The sequence below is a fragment of the Grampus griseus genome (genome assembly GCF_964374135.1).
Source record: "Grampus griseus genome assembly, chromosome: 12".
NCBI classification, from domain to species: domain Eukaryota; kingdom Metazoa; phylum Chordata; class Mammalia; order Artiodactyla; family Delphinidae; genus Grampus; species Grampus griseus.
In genome coordinates, this window is record NC_139006.1 from 40,218,475 (window position 1) to 40,240,896 (window position 22,422).

The window sequence follows — 22,422 nt, forward strand, 5'->3', positions numbered from 1 at the left end:
TCTCTGTCTGCTGCAGAAGTTTCTGAGGTCAGTCCTGCTGGAACAGGGGATGGGGTTTGTTAACTGTACATGGCTCTTTCTAGCCTTAGGAATCTCCACTTGCTCAAATGAGACGTGGAAAGACAGACATAAGATGACATTTGGACAGATGCCACTTTCTGCAAAGAGAGAACTGGACTCAGGTGTACAGACACGGTTTTGTGGGAGCAAAAGAACAAAGAAAATTGTAAACCCAGATTTTCTATTTGATCCTCGGTAGAAGGTTTGACATCTCAGATTAGGAACAAAAAACAAAGTGAAACTATATATGTATAAAGGTCACTCTGAACATGTTTACCTTAAATGACAAGCAGAGACCAGGAAAAGACAAGGAAATGAATTTAAGGTACTCAAGGTCCAAATATACTAATCCATTCCTATTTGTTTCATCTTGTTTCTTTTTTCAACAACTTGGAGAAAAAAATGCAGGAAGAATGGCCTGACTGAGCTGACCTTAGTCTTCACAAGGCCAAGAATGGACAAGGCTTGTTTCCCAGATGCTGGAGGTGGTCCTTCATCACTAACAGGGTGTCCAACCCTGCAGGGCCTGGATCCTTCCCGGACAGGACTCCCTGGACTTCATTACCTTCTATGTCTCAAAATGACCAAAACTGACACCTGGCAGAGTATAATGCATTCAGAAAACCTATTATGAGCAGGAATATTTGGAGTTAGACATTATTTTCTTAAACCTTCATTGGGGTTCAGAATCAAATGACCATTTCATGCAAATTCATTTCTTTTGACTCCCATAAAGGCAAGGTTTAGAGTTTTCATCCTATTTTTAATCTGGCCTGAAAAATATATTTCAGTGTTCAGTGATCTGAAACCTCCTCTGAGATATCAGGGAATTAAATGGATTATGAATATAACTGTGTGTGCGTTTACATATCTATGTTTTGTTTTGTTTTGTTTTCTTTGCGGTACGCGGGCCTCTCACTGTTGTGGCCTCTCCCATTGCAGAGCACAGGCTCCGGGCGCCCAGGCTCAGCGGCCATGGCTCACAGGCCCAGCTCCTCCCCTGCATCGGCAGGCGGACTCTCAACCACTGCGCCACCAGGGAAGCCCCTACATAGCCACGTTTGTTTGGTGTTTCCTCCACCAGTGCTTATTAATCCTATGCCCTCTGGTAATCATTAGTATCAAGTTAACCTAATGGTAGGCAAAAAAGGGTGTGTGCAATTCAACACAACACACAACCATAAAAAGGCTTCAGCACACACTCTGGAGAAGTAGTGTCCTTGCTGGTGTCTTACTTGGCCCAGAACCCCCATTTACCTCCTCCATCCCCGCCCCCAGTGGAAGCCCCGCTTGAGGAATTCTCTCTGTGCCCCTAGGCGGGGGAGTGTGCGTTCTAGGCAAGCCAGCCTGACAGCAAGGAAAGGGGGTCCCCAGAGGAGTCTCCAGGGGAACACAAAACAAAACCAAAAAGGCAACGCAATACCTTGGGCCCACTAGCAGGCAGTGAACGCTTATCTGGGAAGGGTGTTTAGTAAGGAGGCTTGCGTGGCAATCAAGGTGGGCGGAGCCATCCCCATACAGGTGAAATCCTGCATCTGTTTCTGCACAGCTGGGCTCACAGCACAGTCAGCAGGACTTGGGGGAGCCTCTCGACACAGTCCACTCTCTGCAGCGGCCCAGAGACCCCAGAAAAAGTTCTCCTCGACGCAGCGAGCAGCAGTGTCTCATCGTTCTTGCTTTCTTCTTTCTATCTCCGGGACAGGGAGCTCCAAAGCCCAGGGCGGTGTTCTCCACCTGCAGCCTGGGAGTCCACTTTCTCTGTTGTTTAGGAGCCCTTCCGCTCTGAGAAAACCAGCAAGGCCTCTCCAAGGCCGCCGAGCAGGAGGCTGCAAGAAACAGCAAGAGGTCATCTTTCCCCTCCCCGGAGCCTGGGGGCTGTGGACACACGGAGTTGCCTGGTGCCCACATACCGCAGGGCAAGGGATGCCCCCTCATCCCGCAGCTGAGCATCTTGTCCCCCGCCTGCACTGCCCCGCTTTGAGGTCAGGCCCAGGGACTGCCCAGTCGTCCAGGGTAAGCCTCAGCTGTGCAGGGGGAGGGGAGTGGGCTGCAAGGTGGGTTGTGATACCTCCCCTTAGGGAAGAAGGTGATGTGTCCCAACCATCCTGACCAGGTGACAGTGACTGCCCTTCGTTAATGCTCTCTGGCAGAAATATTGAAGGAGGGCTTCCCACAGAGCTGCCTGGTACTTTTTGCCATAGAGGGTTGATGAATATAAAATCATGCAGATATCCATAATCTTATCATTATTAAGCTGACACTCTCTGAATCCTTTAATTTCATTTAGACTAACAGAACATTTAAAAACAAAATACAAATGGGGAGGGGACCTCCCTAGTGGCGCAGTGGTTAAGACTCCACGCTCCCAATGCAGGGGGCCGGTGTTCAATCCCTGGTCAGGGAACTAGATCCCACACGCATGCTGCAACTAAGAGTTCACATGCCACAACTAAGGAGCCCGACTGCGACAACGAAGATGCAGCGCAACCTAAATAAATAAATATTTTTTAAAAAAAGAATAATGAAGAAAATACAAATGGGGAATCGTGAATTTCCCACCAGAGCAGAAATATGTATATGGTCAGTGATTTGAAAATGAAAAAATAGCAGGAGAACAGAAGAGTGTGAGAAAGAGAAGCGCTGGATATTTTAACATGCCTAAAATGTAATACAATGAGAGGTCTGCACATTTCCCATTTTAAACTTCTCAGTAGACAACCTGGTGTCCGTCTGAATCCCCTGTCATTCTTCCCCAAAAGCACTTCTAAGGCCTGGGATGGGCCACGAGTAAAGGATTTTGATGGGGGTCCCTGAGGATGAAATGCTCTTGTCCAGAGGTGCCAACAACCCCACAATCCCACCTTCTTCTTCCTTTTTTCTCCCATTTACCCTTCCAGTATCCCACTCCTCCTATACACCCACTCCTCCTATACACCCACTCCTCCTATACACCCACACACCACACTCTCACATTTGGGCTATTGCATCTCCATATTCCTAACATATATCTAAGGCACCGAATGTATGAAACACACTTAGGCCGTGCATATCCTGTTCCCAGTGAAAAATGTCACCTATGTGGGTGACTGCGACATAAAGATAACTTGTACCATGGACCATTTCCAGTAGAGCAGTGAACTGAATAAGTGTGAGCATAGAAAAACAATAAGCTGAATTCAAACTGTGCTCAGGTGTTTTTAGCTACGTAATCCTGCAAGTGTTAGTCTGCTGTTTCCTCAGCTGCACCACAGGAGACAATCACATCTAACCATCTCTGTGAGGCTTAGAAGGACGTACTTGAAGCAGCTGACCCCCGTGTGCGGCCTACAATGGGCAAGCAATGAAATATTATTCTTTTCTCGACTGCTCTCCCAGAGTAGGGATCCCTTTCTCAGCAGCCCTCACCACTGGCTGGCTTCCCCACCTCTGCTTGAAAAGTCCTTGTGAAGGACCCATCCTGCTCTGCAAAGCCAGCTCTAGCCATGGGATTCAGGCAAGCATCTATGGGCACCTACGGGCATCTTGTGGCAGGTCCCGGGGCACGAGGTTCTTCCCTCCTGGAGGAAGTCCTGCTTCATACTGACCTGACAACCTCACCTGTGAGTCTAAGTTCTGCTTTCTAGAGCAACAGAGAACAAATCTACGCCCCCATCACCCATCTGCCAACCCTACAGAGTGGGAAAATCCCCTGAACCCCCGCCATGTCCCCTCCCTGGTGATGTCAGGCCTCTCTCTCTCTGGGTGAGGGCAGAGAGGCGCTAGTCAAGTGACTGCACTGGGAAGGGGGCTGGGAGGATGACCCCCGAGCCCGCTAACAAGGGGGAAAGAGAGGAGAGGGGCCCGAGGGAGATGTCTGCCTGACAGCTTAAGCTCCAAGTTGGAACGTACTTTCCTCTTTCCTACAGAAGTATTATAATAGTGACAATAACTCGATGAATTCTCTTTAACGCGTACTAAGCTCATAATAACGTAGCTGAAGTTTGTGTCTATATTACGAACCGAATAAATTTCTGAGGACTTTCCTAGATCTATACTCATCATTTATAGGACTGTTCCTGGGAGAAACTAGGGTCCAAGTTCCAAAAGACCATATTGAGAAACATGACCCATTTGTGCTTGTCCTGGTCTAGTTCAGGGGCAGACCCAGATGCTGGCGGGTTCTACTGCCTCTTCTCTTTGGATGAAGAAGGGCCTGGGAAGGGGAAGCCATTCATTTTGTACACAGGCTCACCTCTAAAGATCTGGCTTTCCCTTCTTAGCCAATCTGCTGTTTCCTTCAACATCCCTTAAAGAACGCACATACCAGCTTCTTAAACCCCTGGGAAAGCGCAGAGTCACCGTGACCTGATGCAAGATCTGTACAGAACTTTGGCTTTGGAAGAGTTTTATTTCTGCAAATGTAACAGGAGGGGGTCACAGTCATTTCCACTAATCTTCCTTAATCACCAGGGAGAACAGGATATCGGTTGGCTCTCCGCCACCCTCACACCTGCAGCTTTAGAACAATGCTGCAGCGTAATAAACTTGCATTTCATCCCCTCGGCTTAGCGAGTTAATGAAACACCTAGCAGCTTAGGGAACGCTGACATGCAAACAAACCTGGTTCCGTTTACTGTTAAGAGAGCCAGGGAGGTGAGCTTTGATGCTGTCTTCTAAACAGCGGGAGATGCTGACACAAGGAGGGGGGCAGGAATCTTAATCGCATTACAGCTGGTCAAGTCAGAGCTTTACTGGACTGTTTGCAAATCTTATAATCCCCATCATTCCTGAAATGAACAAACTTCATGTAACAAGGCATAAACATCAGATTGCAGAGCAGAGGCAGCCAGAAATAGTCATCACTCGCTTCTCTTCCAGGGGGTTATTTTCAGCGTCTCTCCACTCCTCTTTTCTCCCATCGGGAGCCAAAGGCCCCATCTCAATTATACATTTATTACTGTGGTGATTCAATGAATTCCTATGGAACCCTCCAGACAGAGGACAGAGACTGTATCCTTTCCCCAGCTGTAGGCCTAGCACTTAACACAACACCCAATAAATATTTACTCAGTGAGTGATGGAATTCTTATAACTGCTCCCCCTTTTCCCATCTGGATTCCAAACTATTTTTGTTTTTCTCTCTTTTCCTCACCAAAACTAATTCACCACTCCCTTGGGGACTCGCTGAGTGACAGTTCACAATCTGATAAACTACTCTGTGTCGAAAGGTAATGAGCATAGTTATGAAGGCCTCCCTCAGCATTTTAAAGAAGAGGTTTCAAATTTTTAATTCAATTGAAAAACTTCAGACACTGTGGTCCTAGATGCACTTTGGGGTGTGTGGAAGTTCTTCCTTCACCCCTAAATTCACTCTTCCTACAAAGAGACTTGGGCAGTCTCCAAGCATTCCCCTAAAATTAAAGGCACAGACATCTCTACTCAGAGAGGATAGAAGACCATTTTCTAAAGACTCTTGGTGCTAATGAGGTTGGAACTGGAATCAAGTTGAAGCGATCCTCGTGTTTGCAGCCCAGGATCAATGGCAGGCCCGGTGAATGATGGGCAAAGGTGAGGAGCTGATCACGAAATCCTACAAACAAACAGGTTGTGCTTTGGTTATTCCTTTCTCTCCTTGTACCTGAACTATTCCACAGAGAAGAGTGACTCTCTTTGTCTAAGGAGGATTCGAAGAGGAGGCACACACAACTAATGCTACTCGACAGGAACATCACTCACCGTTCAGAATTCTTTTCTTTTGTATGGGTTGAATCCACTTTGCCGAAATTTTAGAATAGAGGGAATTCATTATCGATCTGCACTGTAAAATGTTGTTAATTAAAAAATGAATACATATTAATCTGGAAATTTAAATTACTGGGCTTGTCATAGATATTAAAATACTGGGCTTTTATAGTTAAAAACAAGGTAATTAGCTGGACAAGAGCAGTTGCTTTTGTATATATATAAATTTATTTATTTATTCATTTATTTATTTTTGGCTGTGTTGGGTTTTCGTTGCTGCGCACGGGCTTTCTTTAGTTGCGGCGAGCAGGAGCTGCTCTCTGTTGCAGTGTGTGGGCTTCTCATTGCGGTGGCTTCTCTTGTTGCAGAGCACGGGCTCTAGGCATGCGGGCTTCAGTAGTTGTGGCACACAGGCTCAGTAGCTGTGGCACACGGGCTTAGTTGCTCCAAGGCATGGGGAATCCTCCCGGACCAGGGCTCAAACCCATGTCCACCGCACTGGCAGGTGGATTCTTAACCACTGTGCCACCAGGGATGTCCCCAAGAGCAGCTGCTTTTAATTAAAGGCTTTAAAAGTTGACCAATGTTGGGGGCTTAGGCTTATCATTTTTCTTGGGTACAGGATTGCAAAGCCTAGTACCTGTTGATTCAGCAAACGGTGCCGGAAGGAGAGACGCAAAGGTGAGCAAAACGTGGCTCCTTTCCTGGAGGAGCTTCAGCCAGCAGGTGGGCAAGGAGTGCACACCTGTCACGCCGTGTGGTTCATGCTGATCGTGGAACACAGAGTGGGCAGCAAGGGCTGCCCAGGACCTGACCCTGGAGCTGATCCAAATCTCTAATTAGGAGATAAACAAGTTCCTTAAGATCTTGCTGAAATTTCAAATGGCACGTTTCCACTAACCAACTCACAACTTCAGATCCGTGATTCCCAACCGGGGCGATTCTGTCCCTAAGGGGACCTTTAGCAATGTCCTGAGACATTTTGCATTGTTACAGTTGAGGGGGTGCTACTGGCATCTAGTGAGGTGAGGCTCAGGTTTGCTGCTAAAAATCCTACAGGACACAGGACAGCCCCTCACAGCAAAGAATTATCTGGCCCAAAAACATCAAGAGTGCTGCGGGTGAAAAACCCTACTTGAGACAATGAGGTATTTTGTGCCTCTAAGCTGTTGCCCACCCACGAAGGTGGACAGTTAATTACATGGGCCCTCATCTCCTGGAGGGTGACCTCTCTGGGGTCTTGGACTGTGTCTGGAGCCTCAGAGCCCAGCAAGCACTTCTTATAGAATGAATGAACATACAAGCAAATGCAGGCGAGGATATCGGCTGATGCGGGGTCCCCGCCCTCAGCCAGACTGCAGCGGTGGCAGCTACGCTCACTCACGGAGCCCGTGTCCACTGAGCGGGCAGCCTCGACCCACTCCAGCGACTGCTGCTGTGTGGACGTGCAGGCCCAACTTAACAGCTGTTCCGTATTTTCAAAAGAATCTGGAGATCTGGACTTGTACAGGGAAATCACCTGATTTCTAAATGCTGAGTAATTTGAAATTTGAAAATCAAAAAAGAAGAAACAATGATTATACAGGCAAACACAGTAGGTCCAAACAAAACAGGCCTGCAGCCCTGCCTTCTCACTTCTGATCAGTCTAAGCTCCCACAGGACAGAGACTGGCCTTGGATCCCTGCCCAGGATCCGAGCTGGTCACCCAGTCACAGCTTGAACACACCCAGTCTATGGACAATGCAGATCAGCTCTGTGCAAAAGACAGGAAATCTGAAACACAGTCTGACATTCCTCTTCTGGCGGTTCACTTTGTGGTTGGAAAATTCTTTGAGGCTGAAAACACAGGATCCTTAAATTCGAGAGTTCTCAAAAATCAGGAAATTCCAAAGTCAAGGTTCCTTTTGCAATAATCACACGTGCTGTTTCCTTGATTTGGGTATACACAGCCCTTCTTTCCATCTTGTTCAGGGTGTACCACGAAGTCCACAGGATGTGGAACAGCCTGGAGATATGGCCTACGCACAGACGGCTGCTGGAACCTTCAGACTAAGCGTGGCCTCCCCACTGGAGAGCATCTCAGGCTCATTTCTCACACTCAGTTCAACACCTGGGTGTTTTTTGTTTTTCTGCTGTTTTTTAATTCATTCTGAAATTGTATACAAAATACAATCAATGAGGCTTATTTGTAAGAAGGAAAATTACTGTCAAGAGTTGAGACGATCACTATGAAGGGTAAGATACAGAAAATTGGGGGAAGTCTTGAGGATGCACCAGGATATCTTGGCAGTTAGGTTTTTGGACGTCAACCTGCCCGTTTGTGTCCTGCCTTCCCAGAAGGACAGGTGCAGAGTAAGGAGGAGGGAGTGTAGGATCAGCTCCCTACCCCCCAGCACCAGCTCTGGTTCCAAATCACGAAGTCTCACCATTGGCACCTCTTGCCCCTCCATCCTTCCCTGTCCTCCCAGGGCTGGAGGGACCAAATACTCCTCCACCCCCAGTCTGACTAAGCCTCTCCCTTCTGCATCAGGTCCAGTTTCAAGCCAGTTCCAAGGCCCTCCAGCTCACCCCACCCTCTCTCTCTCCTCCAGTCTTCACATTCATTGTGCATTCAAACGGTTACTATCCTACTGCAGAAATTATCTTTATGACTTCTTCTCCCGAAAACTCCTTGAGGGCTGGATGATGTCTTATGTTCCTTAATGACTTCCACGTGCTTTGCATACAGCAGTCACTCAATAAATATTGTTAGTTGATTGATAGAATTATAGTCTCTAGTGTTAAAAATCTAAGGCTGGACTTCCCTGGTGGCGCGGCGGTTAAGAGTCCGCCTGCCGATGCAGGGGCACGGGTTCGAGCCCTGGTCCGGGAAGATCCCACATGCCGCAGAGCAACTAAGCCCATGCACCACAGCTACTGAGCCTGCGCTCTAGAGCCAATGAGCCTGGAGCCCGTGCTCCACAACAAGAGAAGCCACCGCAGTGAGAAGCCCGAGCACCGCAACAAAGAGTACCCCCCACTTGCCGCAACTAGAGAAAGCCCACGCAGCAACGAAGACCCAACGCAGCCAAAAAATAAAAAATAAAAATAAAAGAAATAAATTTAAAAAAGAAATCTAAGGCAATGAAATCTTTTTCCTAAAAATGTTCCACTGGACATTCTTAGTTCGCCGTGTCAGCCCCTGAACAAGAAATAGAGCCGTTTTGTCCTGGGTAACGCTCCTTCTGTACTCCTGCCATATCATCTAGATGCTCTTTATAAACGATCAGACTGGTGGGAAGAGAAACATTTAGGCCAATGTCTCTTCCACCTCTCCATGACCTGCTTCCACCTAGACACTATTTACGCTGCTGCTAAGTCCTTGGCATTTCCCACGTCATTTCTAGGGAGGTATGTGAAGTTTATGGGATGTTGGACACACACAGACCTGGGTTTGAATCCTGGTCCAACCACCTAGTAGCTCTAAAATCTTGGGACAATCAGTTAAATGTCTCTGAACTTCAGCTTCTTCATCTTTAAAACGGGGCTAACTTGGAGGGTTGTTGTGAAAGTTAATGAGATAATATTAATATAAAAATGTCTGAAATATAGTAGCTGCTCAATAAATGGTTATTACTAGTCAAAGGAAGAGGTGAGACTAGAAGGAGGAGGAAGAAGAGGAGGGTGTGGGAGTATTTCCTAATTTTTCTTTTCCTTCCATTTTTCTTCTTGGGGCAGGAAATGCCCCATTAGGGGCTCCTGAGAGGGGTTGAAAATCGCTTTCACCGAATGCCGTGAGCAAAAAGATTCATTTCTGTCAGTCTGGATGGTTTAGGTGCAGACCTGCCCTCAGGCAGGGAGATGAGCAATAACAGACATCCCAGGGGCAGTGACTTTACACTTTTATCCGAGAGCTGTTCCTGGCACACAGAACCCCAGGAAATATCTGTTTATTGAACCAACCCCTCCCAGCCCGAAGCCACATGAGACGCAAAGTCACCTCCTGGACTTCCTCATCATGGTATTCCCAGAGCCTGGTCCTGACCCTCACATTTATCTTGCAAGAACCTCATATTGATGTTTAAAAATGACACCATTTTTGTGTGTGTGGCTATGACGGCACAAGGCAGGGGATTATTTGCAAGACGTCCTGGGAGAGGGGAGGCTGCCCTAGACACACTGAGCACGAGTACCGGCCCCACCAACCAGCACTGTGGCTTTTGAGCAAACAGGTGACAATTCTGCAGGTCCAATGTGCACATGAATGCAAAAAAGTGGAGGGAGGGGGTGGGAGGAACCAACCCTTAGAATTACTCTCAGCCCCAGAACGGGAAAAAATATGGATTTTCTAGAACTACGCCTTATTTGAGCAAAGCTAAGCAACAATATGCTTTTTCTTTCCATCATGCTGGTAAAGAAATGGAAAAACCTATTCCAAAACTTGTCTGCCATTCCATTTTGGAGTGCCATTCTTGGGGCGGGGGTGGGGGGGGGGATTGCCAAACAATGCATCCAAAGTGGAATGGAAATAAGCTTTATCTTCAAGTGGCCCTAAGCTTCTTTTCCTTTTTAAAACAGAGGTTAAGAGACCAGTAAGTAGCAACAACAAATATGACTTATTCTCCATAATGTGCCGCATTAGTGATTCAGGCCGGACAGCAGGCAGCCGTGGTCACAGGGGAGGAAAGCTGTGGGTCATCCGGCCAGCAGCCGGCAGGCTGGGCGAAGACTTGGCAAGGACTGACCCATTCCCGGGTGACTGAGAGGCTCGTCTTGCTCGACAGGCACCCGTCGGTGTGGTTTCACTTGGCAGACGATAGAGCCCACCTCCCTCAGCGCGGACATCCTGACCAAACAGTGCATCGTTCTCACTGTTGAATCAAACTGGTGTGACTTCTGGCACGTGGAGACGGTGGAAGCAGAGGATGACAGGCCTTTACTTTTTACTCGATGCATTTCTGCATTGTCTTAAACGTCTCACAAATAGCACCCGTTACTATGTAGCTTTAAAATACGTAAGTATATACCCCCCAAATAAAGCACGCCCACTGATGAGAGGAGCAACAGAAGTCTTAACAGTTTAAACTCACCATCACTCCCCACCTCGCCTCATCTTCCCTGAAGATGACAGCGACAGCCCTTGGTAATGATCACATCAGCGGGTTTGCATGCTAGCAAGCTGCAGTGGATCAAAGTCCTAACTCCGTCAGCTGTCCGATCGGCAGTCTGTGTAGAGCGTTCGGAGGTAGGACCCTACAGCCCATCTTCCACACGGCAGACTGAGGAATGTGTTTTTAACCTAGGAGCAAGTGGCTCCTCTGCTCAGAATCCTCTGATCGCTTCCCCCCTCACTCTTACAATGGCCTTTAAGACCCCACATGGTCAGCCACCAACCAGCCTCATCTCCTACTACTCTCCCCCATCAACCTGTTCCGGCCACACTGCTCCTTGAGCAGACCAAGCACACTCAGGGCCTTTGCACTTGCTGCTTCCCCCAGGGTCCCCAGGGCTCGCTCCCCCACTTCCTTCAGGTCTCTGCTCAAATACGGGAGGGAGAGGCAGTGCTGTCTTTAAGCAAATGGATGGGTGCATTCTAAACAAAGATGATCTGGAACTTGACTAGGAGAAAATGAATGGAAGGGTCAAAGGCAAAAACACAAACATAGTTAAAGTTATATGCACGCATAATTAGTGGCTCACCTAGAGTGGTTGCTCTCGTGTGGATGAGTGGCTGAAAGGTGTACCGTTGACGCTCTGGTTCCTGCCCCGGATGCTGGCTATAGCAGGTGTGGTATATTCAGTTTGTGAAAATATTCATGATAGATGCACTCTTCTGAATGTATATTTATATGTCAATAAAATATATACCCAAACACACACCCTTTCTTCAACATTTGAGAGCAAATATTAGTATCCCAAGGAAACACAAACAACGAATTTTCTTCTCTCTCTATGCAAAAGACTTACCATCCCACGGTGGCCCTGGTCAGGATCATATCAAACAGCAATATCGATAAACCAGCCGTGATCACCTGCAGAAATCATTTCAACAAAAGGTCATCAGAGCAGCAGGCCCTCGGCAACCTTCTCCAAAGCCATTCTTCACAAGCTTAGTTTGTACGAGTTCAGATCCCAGACGTCAGCCATGCCTTCCCACTTCATGACTTTTTGCCCCAAATACTTCCTAGTCCCCCTAATTACCTTTCCCAAATACCCCTGTATTTAGCGGAAAATGCTAAGTTCTAGCCTATTCTGAGGTGAGAATCTTCAAAGAAACATTTAACTTCCAAACTCTTCAAAGGAGGAGTTTGGAAGCCAACATCCAAACTCGTCTCTCCCCTGGGCAGGGGCATAGCAAGAATCCCTGTTTCCATCTTGTCTCAGCTGTGCAAAAAGAATCCTCAGGGTCAGAAGTACTCATTCACCTGTTCCCAGATCCTCCAGCTAAAAACCTAGCTGTCAACCTGCCTTTGCTAACACACCGTCTCTCGCCCTGCCCTAATGCCCCTGTCTTTCTGGCCCGTGACACACATTGTAAGAAACCAGGTACTTCCTAAGGGAGGGAGCAATGAAATCATTAATTAATTACTTGCAAACATCTAGAAGCCACAGGAGAGGGAAGAGGTTAGTCCACATCTCTCAGAGCTAGAAATTACATAAAAGTCTCTTAGGAATGGCAGTAACAGGACTCAGCCTCCAGCGGTGCCTCTAAATGTCGGCACAAAAAGTTTTGAGAATCAAAGACCCAACTTTGGAATGTCTGCTCAGGAAAGATGTTTTTTCCCAGAATTCTGCATTCTGGAATACAAAACGGCTTCCATGAGGAAGGTCACCCTAAGGACTTGCTTCCTTGCAATGAGAAGAAGTAAGAAGCCGTATCGGGATGGGTCATGCAGGATGGATGCCCTCAGAGATGTCAACTGCCATGTCACTCAAGGGGACGTCATGTCCGGTCTTGGAGGCCTCTTCAGGTCCGAAGCCGGGAACAAGGCAACAAGCAGATGGTCAGAAGGAGGGAGTGTGTTTAATGGGTCTCATCTTCATTCATTTACCATCTCAAAAAGAAGTCTGGAAACATAAACCAGGAACATTCAGTACAGAAACTCCGTGAGCTCTTAGAACCTTTGTGGTAGTTTATTCATTTCAGGTCATTTTCTGTTTGCTTTCCTTGCTTAATTTGCAGCAAAAACCTTGATAACGAAAAAGACCTATGGTGTCTTCAGGAACAAAAAAGAAGCGGCAACAAGGTCAGAGAGACAGTTGCAAAGTAGAAAGCAAAGGACAAGAGGAAACGGATTTCTCAAAGTGAAAACGGAGCGGTGGCTTTTATCTTAAAGAGCTTTTATCTTAAAGAGCAGCTCTTCTTCCCCCATCCTGCCCTCTTCTTATTTGGCATTTTATATTTAGGACTTTTGTATCTATGGTCATAAATGAAGTGGGCCTAAAATTTTATTATTTTGCAATGCAATTGTCTGGTTTTGGAAACACGGTTATACAAACCACATGAATAATTCATCAGCTTCCCTGCTTCTTTTCCTATAAAGGATAAAGATGGTCTTTACTGTGGTCTCTACTCTGACCTGACTGCCTGCCTCTGGACCTGGAGCTTCTAGTTGGGCTGGGCTTTAATCATAAGCAAGTCTTCTCTTTCTCCTGGATTCAAGTTTCTCATTTTCATTTTTTCCAAAAATGTTTTTCATCTATGTTTTCCACTCATTAACATTTAGCAGTTTGGAGAAATATTATTTTATCTCATTTGTGCCCATTTTTATCACCTTCCCTTTATTTAAAATAAATTTATTTATTTATTTACTTTTGGCTGCGTTGGGTCTTCGTTGCTGCACGTGGGCTTTCTCTAGTTGTGGCGAGCGGGGGCCACTCTTCATTGCGATGAGCGGGCTTCTCATTGTGGTGGCTTCTCTTGTTGTGCAGCACGGGCTCTAGGCGTGCGGGCTTCAGTAGTTGTGGTGCACAAGCTCAGTAGTTGTGGCTCGCAGGCTCTAGAGCGCAGGCTCAGTGGTTACGGCACACGGGCTTAGTTGCTCTGCGGCATGTGGGATCTTCCCAGACCAGGGCTCGAACCCATGTCCCCCGTATTGGCAGGCAGATTCTTAACCACTGTGCCACCAGGGAAGTCCCTATCACCTTTCCTTTTGTTCTTACTTTTGTCATTTTCTCTTACTTTTTTTTTTCCTTTCCTTCCTTAGTCTTAACCAAAGTTAATCTCATTAATCCCTCTTTACTTTTGCAACTTCTTGGACATTTCCTGGGGTGGTGCCAACAGAGATTTATTTCTTGGAATTGCTGAAAAGGCCTCCATTCTGCTGACGGAGGTTAGTGATGGCAGTCTGGTGTTAACGGAACAACTCATAACGTTTCTGAAGCCTTTCTTAACTCTTCACCATTGTCTTCATCTCCTTTGCCCTTTTACCAGCTTTTTTCTTTTTTTCCAACTTTACTGAGGAATAGTTGACAAATGTAATTGTATCTATCTAAACTGCCCAACGTGATGATTTGATATACATACACATACATGGCCTCCTCTAACTGTCTTCTCTGATGGCTTTTTTCATATGACTTTAGTCTCCTTTGTGGAACCATCCCCTCCCTCATGCCCTGCAACAGTCACAGCTGAGGGCTTGTGGCTCTGTTCCTCCACGAGTTTCTTCAGCTTAGGAGGAATCTCGTCTTCCATGAGATAGACAGCTGGCCTGCTTGTTCCTATTAACTGCACCTTTTGCCAAGAAAAATACCTCTGAGAATTTTCAAACCAGCCCTTACTTGAAAATAAGGTTGGTTTATAGCCAGACTGGTGCCTTTCCATCTGCCGCTTCCTGGAAACGTCTGCATGGTCTCCTGCCTTTCTCCTGGGCCCCTCTTTCAAACTTCTCTAAATTTTTCTCTCTCAATGAGCAAATCTTCTGCTGGCTGAGACACTCAGTGAAATTTCACAAGAAGGTTTGTCTTCTTTCTGCAGGGAATTTATAGTGAACTTGTTTATTCTGTAGAGCTACTGGGGAGGCAGATGGGTCACTTTTTAATCAATTTCCAGAAGGACCCTCAGTTCCTTAGGCTTCTCTGCTTTCTTTTACCTCCATCACCAGCCCCAGCGGTCAGATCTTTTAGAAGCATTTCCCATCACCCTCTTCCCCCCCGCCCCGTGTGTGTGTGTGTGTGTGTGTGTGTGTGTCTCTCTCTCTCTCTCTCTCGCTCACACACACACACACACACACACACACAGTCACCAAAGTTCTACCACGTCACAAAAGTCACAGTGTAAGAAGGGGTGAGTAGCAGCTGACAACACCCCACTGAGGGGTGGACCCTGGGCAGGTGTCCAGCCCGACTCACCCACTAAGTGACGTGCACCCACACATCCATCTCAGCCTGTATGAGCTTCAAGGTCATGCCCCAGCAAAGCAACAGATTTCCATATGCCATGGGCCATCAGGGCTGCTCAAAAACACTGGGAAGTGTGTGAATGACAAATCTGCTCGTGCTAAGAGTCCACTCCACTTCTAACTCCACCGAGGAACAAACGGAAGCCAGGTGAACCGATCTTTCACCTTCACCGCTGACTGTGCAGGTCTGGGTACAGAATGTCCCATGCAAGGGCACCTGGGGGCAGAATTCGGGAGGTGCAACCGACTCCCTAAGCTCAGAGGTGGGGAAACGGTGACCCAGAGATGGTGTGTGACTTGCTCCAGGCCCCGGCGACTTCACGGCAGGGAGCAGTGGAGTCAAGGCCCTGACTCCCAGGTCAGCCTTCTCTCACAGCCAGAAAGGCCCCACATGAGCTCCATGCAGCTTTTTTGAAAATAAGAGTCCACTAAAAGCAGGGACTCAGATATCTGCAAGCCCATGTTCAGAGCAGCATTATTCACAATAGCTAAAACTTGGAAGCAACCCAAGTTCCCATCCATGGATGAACGAGTAAGCAAAACGTGATATATATATATATACACACACACACACAATGGAATATTATTCAGCCTTAAAGAGGAAAGAAATTCTGACATATGCTATAACACGGGTGAAGCTGGACGACATTATGCTCAGTGAAATAAGCCGGACGCAGATGGACGAATACTGTATGATCCCACTTATGTGAAGCACTTGGAACAGCCAAACTCACAGAGATAGAAGGTAGAATGGGTGTTACCAGGGCCCGGGAGGGGTGGGAAATTAGTGTTTACTGGGTACAGACTTTCAATTTAGGTTGATGAATGTCAGTAAAAGCATAAACTTTTTTTCCTAACCTTTAAAACGGCTAAAATCTGCCCACGAGAAAGACTCCAAGTTACTCTTGGGGCTTGCCATTCAGGAGATGGAAGTAGCAGCCGTCACTGTCAATCGTTGTTCTTGCTTTCAAAAAGCATTTAAAAAAAAAAAAAAAAGAAATACAAATGTTTCCCCAAAGAAGAAAGAGCCCTGTGGTCTGAGGAATGTCTGCCTTGCGCACACGAGGACCTGAATGACAAACACCAGGACCTGCCACGGTTTGGGCTGCCAACAACAGCAGAACTCAATACATTGTGTCAACCGCGGGGCTTTGAACTTCCTGGATTTGTCAATGGATGTCACAACCTCTGTGTTATTTAAACAGATTTTAGTATTTAAAGCAGATCAGGTTTGTTTTTTAAACATTCATTTCGATCCTGAGACAAATTTCCTGTTTGTTTAAGGGAAAATAAAGAGGAACAGTTGTTGATGGGAACCCGCCAGAGAGTCGTGTATTTGGAAGAGAAGCAGAGATTTAGCTTTGCTGTCTGTTATTGTTTTGATGTTACTGTTGTTGTTGTTGAAGTACATAGGACATAAGGAAAAAGTGGTCAATGGCAGCGTGGATACAAGGCCCTTCACCGTAACTGCCCCGGTTTCAGCCATGCACCTCCCACGTAAACTGGTTATAGGTTTTCAAACCCTGTTTCATCCCATCATCTTGCCTTTGCTCAGCAAGTTTTCTCTACCTGGAATAATTTCACAGGCCTCCTCAAACAATCCCTATTCACCTTTTGAAAATCCATTTCTAAAACTTTTCCTGAGTGGATCAGAAGTTTCTTCTAGGGGCTTCCGTAACCCCTTACCATTGCACACATCAAATTCTACTGAAATGGTGGTCTCCCCACACTGGAGGTGAGCTATTCATCTTTGTATGTTCGGGGCCCGGCAACAGAGACTTGCATACAGTAAGTGCCTGAAACAGTTTACACAAATGCACTGTATCGTCAGAGCTGGTAACATAACCCCAAAGGTCACAGTGTTGTTTATTTTTAAATCACTTTTCGTATATTAGGGACATTGGAACCCAGACCTGAGAACCCTGGGGGCAATCTCTCTGTCCCTCGTCTGTGCTTCTTGGACCAATTACCTCCATGGGGCTCCACAGAGAAGAGCTGAGACTGGCTCTCTGGTTCCAAGTCCAAAAATGCCAGGGAAGATTCTGATTGGTCCCTGAACCAATTGACTGTGGCCTGGGAAACAGAGTAATGTAAGAACATGGAAGCTCACCCTTGAACTTCGTGGTTGGAATGGAGGAAGGAAGGTTTCCCTGGAGGAAGGTAGGGAAAGTGCTGGGCAGACAGAAGAACAGCTGTCTTCTATACCCTTGCCATCGAAACCATCTGGGAGCTTGCAGGAAATGCAGGATCTCAGGCTCCATCCCAGACCGACTGAGTAACATCTCCAGTGGAACAGATCCCTGGTGATATGCACGCACACTAAAATGTGAGGTGTTCTGCTCCACACCATCCAACTCCAGCACTGGCCAGATGGTACTGCCACATCTCCAGGGAAAGGTGAACTCCAGCTTTCTCACAGGCTGTAGAGGCACATGTCAGACTGTCCTGGAGTCCATCTGTGTTTCAGATTCACATATGAATGTAACCAACCCAGCCTTTCTTTTAGGTTAAAGAGTAAATCTAATAAAAATGTATAATCTCAGAACAGGCTGTCTTTCTCGCCTAGGACCAAAGAAACTATGCCAAATCCACTAGACAGAAACCACAGCTAAGGCTGAGAACTCTGTCTGGTGTTTTATTTATTTATTTATTTTGGGGGGCTGCATTGGATCTTCATTGCCGTGCACAGGCTTTCTCTAGTTGCAGCAAGCGGGGGCTACTCTTCATTGCGGTGCGCAGGCTTCTCATTGTGGTGGCTTGTCTTGTTGCGGAGCACGGGCTCTAGGCACGTGGGCTTCAGTAGTTGTGCCATGCAGGCTCAGTAGTTGTGGCTCACGAGCTCTAGAACGCAGGATCAGTAGTTGTGGCACACGGGCTTAGTTGCCCCATGGGATGTGGGATCTTCCCGGACCAAGGCTCGAACCTGCGTCCCCTGCATTGGCAGGCAGATTCTTAACCACTGCACCACCAGGGAAGCCCCTGTTTGGTGTTTTTAAAATATGGAATTAATTTATTCAATATCAATCCTATGATTTATTCCAGGATCAGTTAATGACAGACAAATCATGCTAAACTCCAGGCAGAGCTATTAACAGCATTTGGTATCACTTCATTAAAATATACAATGAGCCATTACTTTTTCAGGTATCAAAAAATGACATTTACCATAAGTACACTGGGACTGAGAATATAGCTGAGGAACGTAAAGAGATCAAGGTCACGTGAAGAAAGGATAAATTCTAAACCTAGAGAAACCTCGGATGACTTTTAACAAACTCCTACATTTTATGGAAAAAGCAATAATAGAACAAAATTAGGAAAAAAAAAAAGTGACATAAATATCTAGTTCATGGAAGGTAAGGGAAGAAAGTAACCAAAATTTAAAGAGGTCAGGGACTTCCCTGGCAGTCCAGTGGTTAAGACTCCATGCTCCCAAGGCAGGGGGCACGGGTTCAATCCCTGACCGGGAAACTAAGATCCTGCATGCCTCACGGCATGACCAAAAATTTTTTTTAAAAATAAAGAGGGCAGGGCTTCCCTGGTGACGCAGTGGTTGAGAGTCCGCCTGCCGATGCAGGGAACACGGGTTCGTGCCCCGGTCCGGGAGGGTCCCACATGCCGCGGAGCAGCTGGGCCCGTGAGCCATGGCCGCTGGGCCTGCGTGTCCGGAGCTTGTGCTCCGCAATGGGAGAGGCCACAACAGTGAGAGGCCCGCGTACCGCAAAAAATAAATAAATAAATAAATAGGGCAAAAAATGTCCCGGGTGTCAGGCTCAGCAGTGTCACATGTATGAATTCATCTGCTCCTCGCAACAACCCTCCACAGGAGGGGAGGGTGCTTTGTCCCATTTTACAGATGAAGAAACTGAAGCTCCTTGAGGTCAAATACCTTGCTCAAAGCACACAGTCACAAAAAGGGAGGAGTGCAGACTCAAACCCAGGTCTCCTGGTTCCTGTGCCAATCCTCCTTTTCCACTTCCAAGTTAACCCTCAATGGTAGCTCTGCTTAACCCTGGAGATGTCAACTTGACTCAGTAGCTCTCAACCCTAGCTGCACAACAGAATCTCCTGAGAAGTTAGAAAACAAAAACAAAAACAACTAAAGTCCTGTCCCATATCAATGAAATTGGAATATCTTATAATAAGGTCCAGGTATCAGCATTTAAAAAAAAATTCCCTAGGAATTCTCATATGGGGCCTCTCACTGCTGTGGCCTTTCCCATTGTGGAACACAGGCTCCAGACGCGCAGGCTCAGCGGCCATGGCTCACGGGCCCAGCCGCTCCGTGGCATGTGGGATCCTCCCGGACCAGGGCACGAACCCGTGTCCCCTGCATCGGCAGGTGGACTCTCAACCACTGCGCCACCAGGGAAGCCCCCCTTTTTTTAAAAAAATTAATTAATTAATTTATTTTTGGCTGTGTTGGGTCTTCACTGCTGCATGCGGGCTTTCTCCAGTTGCTGCGAGCCGGGGCTACTCTTCATGGTGGTGTGCGGGCTTCTCATTGCGGTGGCTTCTCTCGTTGTGGAGCACAGGCTCTAGGTGTGCGAGCTTCAGTAGTTGTGGCTCGTGGGCTCTAGAGTGCAGGTTCAGTAGTGGCGCACAGGCTTAGTTGCTCCGTGGCATGTGGGATCTTCCCAGACCAGGGCTCGAGCCCGTGTCCCCTGCATTGGCAGGCGGATTCTTAACCACTGCGCCACCAGGGAAGTCCCTAGTGATGTGTTCTTAATTTCAGTAAAAGTATCTACAAAACTGCCAAAATTCACAGAACCACTTTATAACATTGATGAATAAGCCAGAACCTGGTCAATAAGACATCATCACTACCATCATCATCAGCATCTTCACCACAGGAATCATTTATTACACCATTTTACATTACCACCACAGTGGATGAGGGTTTCAATGTCTTCACATCCTTGTTCTTATTTGTCTCTTTTATTATAGCCATCCTCGTGGGAGTGAGGTGGTGTCTCACTGTTGTTTTGATTTGCATGTCCCTAACGGCAAGTGCTGCTGAACATCTTTTCATGGGCCTACTGGCCATTTACTTATCTACTTTGTAGTATTGTCTCTTCAGACTCTTGGCCCATTTTTAAACTGTGTTATCTTTTTACTATTGAGCTTTAAGAGTTCTTTATGTGTTCTAGATACAACTCCCTTATCAGATATATGATTTGTCTGTGAGTTGTCTTTTCATTTTCTTGATGGTGTCCTTTGCAGCTCAAAAGTTTATAATTTTGATGAAGTCCAATTTATCTATTTTTTTCTTTTGTTGCTTGTGCTTTTGGTGTCAAAGCCACATTTTGAGTAGCAAGGAATTCTAAATCACTATTCCAACCAACACCTTAACTAATGATTCACTATACATGAATCATACCATTATATCACAGTTTCCTTTTTATAAAGCCATTCATTCATTCTACCTTCAAACATCTATATTCTACTTTAGAACATGATCTGTCTATACTCTACTTGATTTATAATGAGTTTCCAATGTGAATTTTAGAAGCCAATATCATGCTATGTGATATGAATACAAGACAACAGAAATCTGAGAATTAGGAGATGAAAGAAGCATGTATATTTAATGAAAAAGTCTAGAAAACCTCAAGTAGTAATTCTCCAAACATATTCATAGTAATTTTGAAGAGGCTGGTGACTAGTTCTTTAAGGTAGGAATAGAGGAATGGAGTGTTGAGATTATCTAATCTATCCCCTAAATTTCAGCACTTTAAAGATGTCATTCCATTGTCTGTTGGTATTCATAGTTTCAGTTGAAATGTCAGTTACTTTTAAAATTTAAGGTAATGTCTTTTTCCTCTGGTTGACTTTTAAGATTTTCTCTATCTTTGGTTTTCAACATTTTAACTAGGATATGCCTAAGCATACTTATTTTTCTTTGTATTTTTAGTTTGGGGTTTGGTGAGATTCTTGAAGCTGTGGGTTGATGTCTTTCAGCAGTGTTAGAAAATTCTCAGCCATTATTCCTTCATATACTGCTTCTCTCCTTACCTTCTAGAATTCCAAGTACATATATATTAGACATTTTGACAATCTCCCCCATGTCTCTTATACTTTGTTCTATTCTTTCCATTCTTTTTTCCTCTCTATGCTTCACTAATCCTGTAACACTGTGTCCAGTCTGCTCTTAGACCCATCCACTAAGTTATTAATTTCACACATATTTCTTCCATTCAATAATAACTCTGATTTTTTTTTACAGATTCCAATTTTGCATTGAATTTCTCCCATCATTTAATTCATTTTTTCCACTATTTTCTTTAACATATTATTCATAGTCACTTTTAAGTTATCACTAGCTCCAACACCCAGATCATTTGTGGTCATGCTCTCATTATTTTTTCCACTTAATTATCAGTCATGTTTCCCTGCCTCTTAACATGTCTACAACTTCATTATGTTGAACACTGCATGTAAAAGAACTATAATCAGGGATTGGGTGAATCAGAGATGGGCTATAGCTCTAGTAAGGCTTAGTCCACCTCTACTTTATCTAGTTCTTCAGGTATGGCCCTTCCAGACTTGTGTGTAAGAGACTGGTAGATCTCTAACTTCTCATTCCTATAAGTTCTGCCTTTCAGAAATTTTGACCTTAGCTTTTTAGCTTCCCATCCCCTGTAGATTCAAAATCTGGCAACAGTCTTCAGGAGAAGAGTCACTGTATATTTGCTTCAGGCTCCTCTTTTTAGCAAGATTTTGTCTCCTAAGTACCCCCAAGATTATGAGCTTTTGCTTTGCCTTTCTGGGCCAACCAGCAGCCTCCAGAACTGCTCCAGAGTTCAGCAAACGTCTCCTGGGAATACTGGACTTGCCTTTGGGGCTCCTCTAGTTTCCAATCCATCAAGCCAGTTCCACATGACTGCCAAAAGCTCTGCTAGTTTCTCTTTCCCACAGAATATTTCCTTTTCTTGGACAAAGTCAGATCCTTAGGCCACACCCAGAATCAGCAAATATCCTTCACCTCCCCCCAACCCCATGAAGAAAATAGCCTGTGTCACTCAGTATACCTAGGAAGGTTCTTCCTTCTTTGGAAATTTATTTAATTTAGTTCTCATTGCTTTCACAGATCTCTGATTTCTTTAAAAATATGATTTTTGCAATTTACTTGTTTTTCCCCTAGTTGTTTCAACTGAATGTTGGCCTGTCACAATGTACAACAGTCTACTCTGAAGTAGAGGATTTCCGTTTACTATACAGATGAGAAAACTAAGACATAGAGAGATGGTAAGACACTGG

At 45.8% G+C, this 22,422-nt stretch overlaps 1 protein-coding gene across 4 annotated transcripts in view; it reads right to left on the reverse strand.

Annotated features, from left to right (window-relative positions):
- Positions 1 to 1,111: 1,111 nt before the first annotated feature.
- Positions 1,112 to 22,422, reverse strand: part of TMEM241 (transmembrane protein 241) — a 104,517-nt gene continuing 83,206 nt past the window's right edge. For 3 of the 4 annotated variants that reach the window (XM_082667982.1, XM_082667984.1, XM_082667985.1), the window contains 2 exons: positions 11,729 to 11,793; positions 1,112 to 1,886 (listed from right to left, as the gene is read on the reverse strand). In XM_082667982.1, coding sequence (XP_082524108.1) covers positions 1,826 to 1,886; positions 11,729 to 11,793 — 126 coding nt within the window. In that variant the 3' untranslated portion in view covers positions 1,112 to 1,825. Of the gene's footprint in view, positions 1,887 to 7,847; positions 7,932 to 11,728; positions 11,794 to 22,422 lie in introns of those variants that run through there. The other variant, XM_082667983.1, reaches the window with a different exon arrangement.